The 10,368-nt window shown below is 68.3% G+C and overlaps 1 protein-coding gene across 5 annotated transcripts in view; it reads left to right on the forward strand.

Annotated features, from left to right (window-relative positions):
• ADCY1 (adenylate cyclase 1) overlaps positions 1-10,190 on the forward strand; it is a 35,356-nt gene extending 25,166 nt beyond the window's left edge. For 2 of the 5 annotated variants that reach the window (XM_045827604.1, XM_045827607.1), the window contains exons 15-20: positions 314-430; positions 973-1,119; positions 1,592-1,690; positions 4,280-4,394; positions 4,864-4,988; positions 5,124-10,190. In XM_045827604.1, the coding sequence (XP_045683560.1) occupies positions 314-430; positions 973-1,119; positions 1,592-1,690; positions 4,280-4,394; positions 4,864-4,988; positions 5,124-5,462 (942 nt within the window). In that variant the 3' untranslated portion in view covers positions 5,463-10,190. Of the gene's footprint in view, positions 1-313; positions 431-972; positions 1,120-1,574; positions 1,691-4,279; positions 4,395-4,863; positions 4,989-5,123 lie in introns of those variants that run through there. The other 3 variants (XR_006784393.1, XM_045827605.1, XM_045827608.1) reach the window with 3 other exon arrangements.
• Positions 10,191-10,368: the final 178 nt, after the last annotated feature.

A 10,368-nucleotide genomic window follows, 5' to 3' on the forward strand; every position in this document is an offset into this window, starting at 1 on the left:
GCCCCAGATGTGCAGGGAGAGGGGTTCAGCCAGGAGCAGGTGGGGCGGGCAGACGGAAGCTCACAGGGTGGGCACATCGGGTGAGGGGGAGTTCGGGCTGAGCCGCCGTAACATGTACCTGCTGCGCCCAGCCCGGTGGTCCGGTGTCCCCGGGAGGGTGGCCTCTCGGGGGTCCCGTGTGGTCAGACACGAGGGACGGGCCCGGCTGAGCCGGTGGGTGGGCAGGGGTGCCCCCAGGTCAGGCCCCGGCCGGGAAGGGGGCCGCGGGTGTGGCCACGCGGGGCGCCGAGTGAGCCGGCCGCGCCCCCCGCAGGCGGAGGAGGAGAGGGACGACATGGAGCGCGTGAAGCTGGACAACCGGAGGATCCTCTTCAACCTGCTGCCCGCCCACGTCGCCCAGCACTTCCTCATGTCCAACCCCCGCAACATGGTGAGTGCGGCCGCCGCGCCCGGGGCCCGGCCCGAGGGCCGGCCCAGCGGCCCTCCCGCTCCTCACCTGCTCAGAGTCCGGCCGAGGTCGGGGTCCCCGTGGCCACCCCCAAGGGCGGGAGGGCTGGGCTGTCGGGAAGGCACAGGACAGACGAGGTGCCCAGAGTGGTGGCTGCCCTCGGACCCGGGAGAGCGCACAGAGTCCCTCGTCCCCGAGGAGGGAGGGGGGACGGCGGATTCCGCAGCTGGCATGCGGGCTGCTTGGGCTGGTCGGAACTTCCCCGGCCGCACCGCCCAGCGGGGCTCCGGGGCCGCCGGGCTGCGGGGCAAGGCGGACGAACGCGGGTTCGAGAGGAAAGAGGCTTGGCCAGTGTTCTGACTCCCGAGGCAGCGGCCCCAGGGGTCAGCCTGGCCGGAGTGGCCTGGAGTAGCTCCCGGGCTCCATCTCGGGCCGCGGGCCACAGAGGCTGCCCCCCTCACTCTGCTCTGCCCCGGCCCTGCAGCTGACCTGACCTCTGCCCCCGACCCGACCTCTGCCCCCAGGACCTCTACTACCAGTCATACTCCCAGGTGGGCGTCATGTTCGCGTCCATCCCCAACTTCAACGACTTCTACATCGAGCTGGACGGCAACAACATGGGCGTGGAGTGTCTGCGGCTGCTCAATGAGATCATCGCCGACTTCGACGAGGTGGGGGTGGCCGGGACCCTGGCATCAGGGCTGGGCGGGACCCCCTCCTCCCTGGGCGGGGTCCATCTGGGCTGGGCGGAGGCCCCCTCCTCCGCAGCTGGGCCCCTGCCCCGGGAGGGACAGGAGGGAGGAGCACGTGTGCCCGTGTCCTTGGGTCCTGACAGGACGGGGTGGGGGGGTGGGGCCGCTGGGTGGGCCCCGGGCTGTGAGGCTGGCCCCGCGCATCTGTCCCTCACGCTGGGGGGTCGGGGGGGCGTGGGCCGGAGCTCGGGCCGTTCCGGCGGTGCCCCTGGCTCCTCCTCCTCGGGCCTTCGCAGGAGCCCCTCTCCCTGCGTTTCTTGGCTCAGCCCAGACCTGGCCTGGCGCCCAGAGCGAGGGAGACACGGGGCCCAGCGGTGGCTCCTGTGTCCTGTGGTCACGACGACCTGTCTAAAATGTAATGTAACGTTGAACAGTTTTTGTTTCCAACAAGCTCATGGACAAGGACTTTTACCGGGACCTGGAGAAGATCAAGACCATCGGTAGCACCTACATGGCTGCAGCAGGGCTGGCGCCCGAGGCTGGGGCCAAGGTGGGTGCCACCCGGGAGCCCCGCTCAGGGCTGTCCCCGCCCCACCCCCAGCCACCCCGGGGCCCTGGACAGGCCTCTGCTCTGGGCCTTGGCCTGTCCTCTGCGTGGGGTTAAGGCGGAGGCCAGCGGGCCGCCCTGCCAGCGGCCAGCTCGCTCCAGACACAACCTCCTTTGGAAGGTCAGCACGGGGTGGGGGGCCGGTCTCGGGGGCTTCCCCACAGTCCTGCCCTTTCCCGCCAGCCCACGCCCACCGAGTGTCCCCCTGCCCCAGCGCAGAATTGGGCACAGAGTTCTCCAGCTGTCCCTTGAAAAAAAAAGCGGAAAGAGGGAGATGCGAAAAGAGGACGCAGTGAGTGGACAACGGTGACAGAAGTGGCAGGTGCTCGCCCAGTCACACCAGCGACCGCTCTAAACGGGCGTGGCAAGTGCGCCCACGCAGAGGCAGGCTGCCAGAGCGGCTGCAGAAGTACCCAGCCGGGCTTCCCACGAGAAACGCACTTTACAGGGACACACAGAGACATGTTAGAAACGAAAGGCTGTGGGCAGCGCGTGTAGACGAAGGAGCGTCGTCAGAGAGAGGACAGTGGAGACGCCACTCCGAGACGTAACGGTCTCAGTGTGTTTGCACTTGGCAGAGAGTCTGACAGGACGCGGGCGGGACAGCGGCGGAGCTGCTGCAGCTGGCAGCAGTGGTGCTGGGAGGGTCCCGGGGGCGGAGCATCAGCAGGGGGCGGAGCATCGGCAGGGGAGCCGAGCTAGTGAGTTTGCTGCTGCGCCGGGGGCGGAGCATCGGCGGGGGGCGGGGCGTCAGCTGGGAGGCCGAGCGTCAGCAGGGGGAGCCGAGCTAGTGAGAGAGCACGGCGCGAGGTGGGGGGATGCAAGGGCGACCTAGGACGGTCGGCGGCTTTCCCGCACACCGGGAACGAACAAGTGGAATTTGAAATAAAAACACTCTCTACTCACGCACGGCCCGTAAGTGAACAGCAGACGTAAATCTAAAGTTGCGTGCGAGGGCCCCAGGAGGAGGCCTGTGAAACTGCGGCGACGAAGGGTCTTCTCCCCGCAGAGGGGGCTCCACGCTGCGGACGCGCGATGGGGCCCCGGGCTGATCTGCGGGGTCCGGGGGGGGGGGGGGGTCCCAGCAGGGACGTCAGCCCGCGGGGCCGGAGTTCGGGAGGAGCGGGAAGACGCGGCACACGGGGGCCGTCCCCACGACACTGGAGGACAGCCCGGGAGGACAGGAGTGGGGTGGAGGGCCCACCCGACCCGACCCTGGGACTCACAGGAAGCGAGTCTGCGCGGCTGCCGAGGAGAGAGGAGACCGGGGTCGGGGGAGGGGCGGGGAGCCCCGAGCTGGACCCCGTGAGAGCAGTCGAAGGAGCGGGTGGAGCCGAGAGAGACTTTCCACTGGACGGCGCTGGAGCCGCTGGACGTCCGTCCGTCCGTCCGTGTCTGTAACCTCAGCACCAGTCTAGTCTCAGCAATGCGTCCCATCCACACGCAGACTTGGACTCCTCACATGAATTAGCCCCAAATGGATCCTAGACCGAAATGCAGAGTGGAACACGGGAGAACCCAGGGGAGACACCAGACAACCGCGGGGACTTGGGGTCGCCCCGAGGCGCCGCATCGCGGGCGCGGCCCATGACTCAGGACGTGGGCCGGCTGGACCCAGCCGAAAACTCGGAGCTCCGATCTGTGGGAAACACTGTGACGCGGAGACGAGCCGCCGACCGAGAGAGGTGTCTCCAAGTGGAACCGGTCTGCGTGACACAGTTGTGCACACGGTGGTCAAGACCCGTGGAACGCACGGCGCGTAGTAGGGCGACGCCTAGAGCGCACTGTGGCCTGCGGCCGGCGCTGGTGCGTCGGAAGTCTCTGGTGAATCGGTGGCGGTAACGAGCGTTGCTGTGTGTCAGGAGTTAACGAGGGCGTGGGGGCGGGGGGTCTTGGTGCTGTGGCCTCAGTTATCTGCAAATCTGACACTGGTCTGAAAGCTGTTAGTTAATTTTTTTAAAAAAAGCATTAGTTCCCTAAATTTGAGGCTGGTAAAATATCCTTTAAAAAAGAAAAGTGAGAAATCTTGGCATCTCTAAAACCACGTAGAGTTGTCGCCGTGTCAGAAAAGAGAGGACACTTCCCCACCAGGGAAGGGTGGCCGGCTCAGTCCCGTGTGTGTGTGTGTGGGGGGGGTGCCTACCTGTTTCCCTTGTCCACAGCCTGGTGACAGCGTCGTCCTGGCAGCACCTGGGACACCTGGTGCCCACTCGCAGGGGCCGCCCGCTGGGCTGCGAGGGGCAGGCCTGGGCTGCGCTGGCTTCTGTCTCAGCTTCCTGCCCGTCCAGGGGCGGCTCCGGGTGTCCCCCCGGAGCTGGGAGGGGGAGCTCAAACCCCCGGCAAAGACCAGCCTGCTGCCCCCAGGGGCGCAGGAACGGGCCGAGGTTGGGGGGCTGCCGTGCTGATGTGGGGTCCTTGGTGCCACCAGGGCCGTAGGCCGGGCCCCCCACACCCAGCAGCTGCCCTGCGGGGTGGCCGCACCCCCCGCTCCTCGTTCCCCCAAACGTGATGCCCGTGTCTGCTCACGTCCAGGCTAAGAAGTCCGTCTCCTCCCACCTCAGCACGCTGGCGGACTTCGCCATCGAGATGTTCGGCGTCCTGGACGAGATCAACCGCCAGTCCTACAATGACTTCGTGCTCCGCGTGGGTGCGTGCCCGCGGCCTTCCCGCCGCTGGGCCGGCTCCGCCTTCAGGCACCGGCTCCGGGGGCGTGGTTGGGCCCTGCCCCTGGGAGAGGGCGAGCTGATACGGGAAGGCGACCCCCTGGCCTGTGAAGCCAAGGGGCTTTCGCCCCCTCAGAGCGTCCTGGGGTGCTGTGACCCATCCTGGGCCCCGTACCCGAAGCAGCCGTGAGGTCCCACCTGGGGGTGCAGGCAGGGTCCCACCCAGGGGGGCACAGGAGCTCCCACAGACGAGGGGTCAGTCTTCCGTGGCCAGAGTCCGTGCGGTGGCTGGCGCTGTTCTCGGGGTCAGGACGGCGAGGGTTGGGGTTAGGAGGTGGTGGTCCTGCGTTAGGAAGGGGTGCCGTGCCAGGTGGTCCCCGGAACCTGCGACCTGGAAGGGGCGGCACGCCCCCTGGCAGCCGCTCTGGGACCCCCGTGGTGCTTGTCTTCCAGGCATCAATGTCGGCCCCGTGGTGGCTGGCGTGATCGGGGCCCGCCGGCCGCAGTACGACATCTGGGGGAACACCGTGAACGTGGCCAGTCGGATGGACAGCACCGGTGTCCCCGGCAGGATCCAGGTCAGCCGCCCCGGTCCCCGAGGCGCAGGCCCCAGGCCTTCCGGGGACGAGGGTGTCCTCCCTCCCGGGGAGGGGGGGGCAGAGAGCCCGCCCCTCCCGCCTGTGGGCCCAGCCGCCGCTCTCCCCCCCCTGCAGGTGACGGAGGAGGTGCAGCGGCTGCTCGGGCAGGGCGCCTACCACTTCCTGTGCCGCGGCAAGGTCAGCGTCAAGGGCAAGGGCGAGATGCTGACCTACTTCCTGGAAGGCAGACAGGACGCAAACGGCTCGCACACCAGGCCCCTGGCCTCTGAGCGGAACATGCGTCCTTGTGGGAGAGCCGGCCCCCAGACCAGACTGGCTGCGGGCCGTCCCCCGGTGGCCCCCGTGGTTGGCCGCCCGGTTGGTGGTGGGCCGGGGGCGCGGCAGGGCTCAGGGCTCACCGCCCGGCCCCCTGACCCGCACCCACCCCCAGGAGCAGCTGGGAAGGAGGCTTAGGGGAGCCGTGCTGGCCGCTGGGGGCACAGGGCCCATGCTTGGGGCTTCCATCACTCCAGTAGGACCAGCCCGGCCAGTGGAGCGGAGCGGGGCTGGGCCGGCCGCCAGGCTGGGGCGGGGGCCAGCCCCACCAGCGCAGACACGGGGCTGCTCCACCCTGTCCTCATGGCAGGGCAGGGCGGGGGCTGGCCGCCCAGGCCGGGCAGGCGAGTGCAGGGCTGCAGGCTCCCAGGGGAGCAGCCTGGAGTGGCCGGGAACGAGGCCTGGGACCAGGCCCAGAGCCGCTGGGCCCCGGACAGACGGCCTGGGGAGGCCGGGGAGCCTGGGCCTGCGGCCCGGGGTGGGGGCTGCTGGCCCCTTTTAAGAATCACTTTTTGCCAAGAGCCAGAGGCCGGTCCCCTGCGGCCACATCCCTGCCTTGTGACCAGTGCGTCCCGGTCGCGTGGGCCGTCCCCCGGCTCCGTCCTGCTCACCGTGCTGGTGGGTCGGCGTGGCCCTCACTTCCTGGGTGGCCTCTCGGGGTCCTGCGCGTGGACTGGGGGTGCGCGGCGTCGCTGACTCTGGAAACAGGTGGCACTCACGGCCGGAGGAGCTTCCTTGTCTGAAGGTGTTTCTGGGGCGGAACCAGCCGCCCGGGACGTGGTCTCAGCCGTAGAACTGGGTCCCCTGCGGCCAGCAGGGCCAGTGTCTACTTCCAGGAAGTGGGTGGGTCTGCGGGCGTGGGGCGTGGTCTTCCATGTGGGGAGACAGGCCGTGGCCCCCGAGTTGGGCTGTGCTGTCGCAGACGGGGGGCACTTTGCAGAGGGAGTGGTGGGTGTGGCTGTGCAGTGGGGAGGCCCCACTCTCCAGGGGGCCCCTGCGACCTTGTGTCCCCCTAGAGGTCGGGGAGGTCAGCAGAGTTGTCAAGGCAGGTCACAGGTGAGTGGACGCAGGGGGTGGGAGGTGAGGATGCCCAACCACTGGCGTTGGGGCAGCGGGGGTCACCCCCCAACCCAGCGAGTGGGGACAGAGGCCTGTATGAGAGCCACACACCAGACGCACCAGGAGTCCTGTGAGAGTCTCAGCTGTGCCCACGCATGCCGGGGCCCCGGTCCGCAGACCACCCGTGTGCAGAGCTGGGAGACACCGGTAGCTGCGCCAGACCGTGAGGTCCCCGGGAGCCGCCCCTCCTCCACGGGCAAGGCCACTGCTTCCTGGGACACGGGGGTGGGGGGGGCAGCCTCACCTGAGCGGGAGGCACCTCTTTCTGGTTCGTGATGAGACTGTCGTGTTGCCTTATTTACTTTTAATCTCGTACAATATCCACGCACAAACGTTAGGGCCTTCGAGTGGGATCCTCCAACACTCTGTAAATAGCGCCCCGGGAGCTGGGGCCGCCCGCCGGCCCCGCCAGCACGGAGGAGAGCCGCCCAGTGCGTTTCTAGCGCCTCTCACCCCGCTCGGCAGTGCCCCGCCCCCGGAGCGGTCCCCTGCCCCCGCATGCCCCCGCATGCCCGTGCCCGCCCGCAGCAGAGCAGAACACGGCCCCGAACTCCCGGCCCCTCGGTGGCATCTGCACCGCAGACCCAGCCGGCTGGACCTGACCTGTCCGCCAGGCGCCAAAGCCACCAGGGCTGCCAGGCGCCTGGTGTCGCCGGAAGCAATAACTAACTCTATCTAAACGCAGAGACAAGTCTGGCCCGAGCAGACGGCTGCCTCAGAGACAGGCTGCGTGTGTTGGTTGGCCAGAAGGAGGGCGCTGTGGGGCGACACCCCAGCCTCCCGGCCGCCCCGCGCGCCCGTCTCGGGCAGCCCCTCTCTGGGGCTGGCCGTCTGCACCGGGCTCGGGAGCCCCAGCCGGGTGGTCCCCGGGGCTGTCCCTCCGGCCAAGATGCCCGTCTCCGTGGTAAACAGGCTGCTGTGGGCCCCGGGCGTCCCGACCCCCATTCCCGTCCCCTCACAGAATACCGTGCCGTCCTCACGGCCACCTTGAGGCAGCCTCCTGCTTCTGCTGCCGCTCCAGCAGGATGGGTGGGCCAGCCCGGACTTGGGGGTCTCCCCAGGACCCGTCTCGCTTCCATCTGCGCCCCCTCCTTCTGCACCGCGAGTCCCCGTGACCCCGAGTCACAGGTCCTGCCCGAGACACGCGTGCATGGCTTGTGAGCAGACGGGGCGGACCACAAGGTCGCCGTGGCAGCTTTGACCTTGAAAACGAGCAGACCAGCGGGTTCCAAGGCAGTGACTCCCAGACATGGACTTCCCCCGTGTCGTACTGGTTTCCACTAAAAACAAAAAACCCCAACATAAGTAAAGAAACAAAAGACTCAACCTTACCAGAGGCGGTGGGTCTGGAAATAGCGGTTTGGGGTCAGCAAGGAGCAGGCGCCGTGGCTGGAGGCCGAGGGCGTGCGGTGTCCCTGGGCCTGGATGCCCGTTTCTGGTGGCTGGAGGCTCTGGGGGTCCCTGCGGCCGCTGGGACCCTTCAACACTCCAGGTCTTGCAGCCGGTGGGCCGTGAGCAGTGTGGCGTTTTCTCCTGGGGCGTCTCGGGCCGTGGGCGGGGGCCGCATGGGGGCCCCGAGCTGCTGGCCTGTGTGTCCAAGGCCAACAGCAGGGACTCAGGCATCCACAGGTGGACAGCACAGTGTCCACCCTCACGTGACACAGGCTGTGAGGACAGAGCAGGGCCGGGTGCCTGCGGCTGGCGCAGTGGGCACTGGGGCAGTCAGGTCGCCGTGACCTCCGTGGGCCCTGGCACCTCCACACCCTCCAAATCGCACCTGAACCAGGTGGGCTGAGGCCAGTCTCCCAGCTGGACCCAGCCCCCGAGGAGGGCTGGTAGGGGGTGGGACAGGGCCTAAAGACCCCCGGCCGGAGGGCATGAGGGGCTCCGTGGGGCTCAGCTGGAGGGGAGACAGGTCTTCCCAGGCTGGGGCGGAGCCGGGAGCCTGGGTGGGGTTTTCTGTGAGCCGGTGGGCGGAGCTGAGTGTGGATCTGGAGATGGCGTGGACCCCGAGTGGGCGGGACCAGGGCGGAGGGGTCGGGGCTGGAGTGGCCAGCAGGGCAGCTGGTCGGACCAGCTCCAGCAGCTGTGACCTGACTTAGATTCCCCCTCCGAAAGTATCGGGGGCCCCGCGGGCACAGCCCTAGACAGCCACCCGCACGGGGGTGCCCCGACCTCATACTTCCCATACGTCCCCCCTCCTCCCGTGGCAGGGCCCCCAGGTGCAGGTGGCGGGCTGGTCCCCACAGCCCACACTGGGCATGCCGCAGGCGCGGCCCCACAGCACGAGGCCCCACGCGGGGAGGTGGGGCCGTGTCCCAAGGGCTGAGCCCCGTCCCGCCGCTAACGACAGGTCCCTTAGGATGGAGCACGTTCAGCCCGGAATCCCCCTCCCATGTCTGGCCCCACTTTCTGTCCGGACCCAAGTCCTAGGGCGCAGCCCGCCCCTGCCCAAGGAAACCCTGTCTGCAAGGCCCGCCGGACAGACATCGGACGCGGCAGAAGGGGGTCCGCAGGTGCCCCCACATCACACACACCTCTCCAGTCCCCGGAACCCAGCCCCGCGCCTGGCCAGAGCCACCCCGTGTCCCTGTCACCTTGCAGGCCGGGGGTGGGTGGTCAGTGCTCCTTCCCGGCGCCAGAGGTGGTCTGAGAGCAGGGAGTTCCAGGGGCCGCGAGCCTCTGCCCCTCCCCCGGGCCCGAGCCCCGTGGTCCCCGCGGCTCAGGCCGCAGGGATTTGGCTTGCGATGCAGACTCTCACCGAGAATCGATGCTGAAACGGAGGTGACCTGGACCGGCCCGGGGGGTGGGTCCGGCCCTCCGGGCTCCCCAGGCGCGTGTGGGCGGTGAGCGGGAGCAGCCGCCCGGGCTCCTGCGCAGCCAGACTCGTCTCTTGCCTCCCACCAGCACCCCACACGGCCCCAGCACGAAGCACACACGTCTCAGGGGACTGTCCCCCCAACCCGGGAGCCCCGAGGGAGCCCCGTGGCCTCTGCCACGTGCAGCGGGCGTCCCGCTCCTGGCACCGTCCTGCCCAGGGGAGCGGTTTTGCCTTCGTCCCTGTGAAAACCGTGCACACCGAAGCCATTCGCACACGGGCTGCATGCCGTGACGTCCCCGAGTGTGTGGTTTTAGTTTGCGTTCGGAATCACACAGCATGCACAGCAAAGGGCCGTCTGCTGGCTGGCCGCAGAGCGCCCCCGAGAGGGCGGGGCCCGGAGCCCAGGCCCGCCCACACGCCCGCCCCGTGCACACTGGTCGCACACGCGAGCACGCGGAATGTCCCCGCCCCTTCGCGGTGGGCCCCGCTCACCCCGCTGCGGTGAGGCCCGTGTCCGCTGCGGGCCGTCCGTCCTCCGTGGGAACAGGGTGCCGTCTGGGTCCCTGTAGGGGGCCGTTCCTCCGCGGCCGCAGAGCGGCGGCTCGGGCGCGGCCTCCCACCGGGACAGCGCTGCGAGGCGCGCACACAGACGCCGCCGGAACGACGGCTCGATGCCACCTTCTCGCGACAGGTGTGTACGATCAATACGGGTCTATTTTTACGTCAGCAGAACACTGTAGAGCACCTTCCAGTCTTTTCCGAGGTTGTCACGCCGAGACGAGTCCTTGAATAACCTGTCCTATTTTTATTTCAAAAACACGCGAATGGACTGAACTGTTACATGTGAATGTACGTTTCTTAATTGCAACTTTTCTACTGAGTGTTTGCACTATACTTTCTGGAATCTTATTTAACAAAAAGTAAAGGAAAACATTGCTTGACTAAACTCGTGGCCGTGTTGATGCAAGAACCAGTGGGTTTCGTTGCAACGGGCTGCCCGTCTGGCTGACCTGCAGGACAGACTCTGTGACGCCTGCCCGCTCCGGCCCCCGCCCCCGCCCCCGCCCCCGCCCCGGGCTCCGCCCTCCCGTGACCACAAATCCC

The sequence above is a fragment of the Phyllostomus hastatus genome, unplaced genomic scaffold (genome assembly GCF_019186645.2).
Source record: "Phyllostomus hastatus isolate PE091 unplaced genomic scaffold, TTU_PhHast_1.1 phas_scaffold_78, whole genome shotgun sequence".
Lineage (NCBI taxonomy): Eukaryota > Metazoa > Chordata > Mammalia > Chiroptera > Phyllostomidae > Phyllostomus > Phyllostomus hastatus.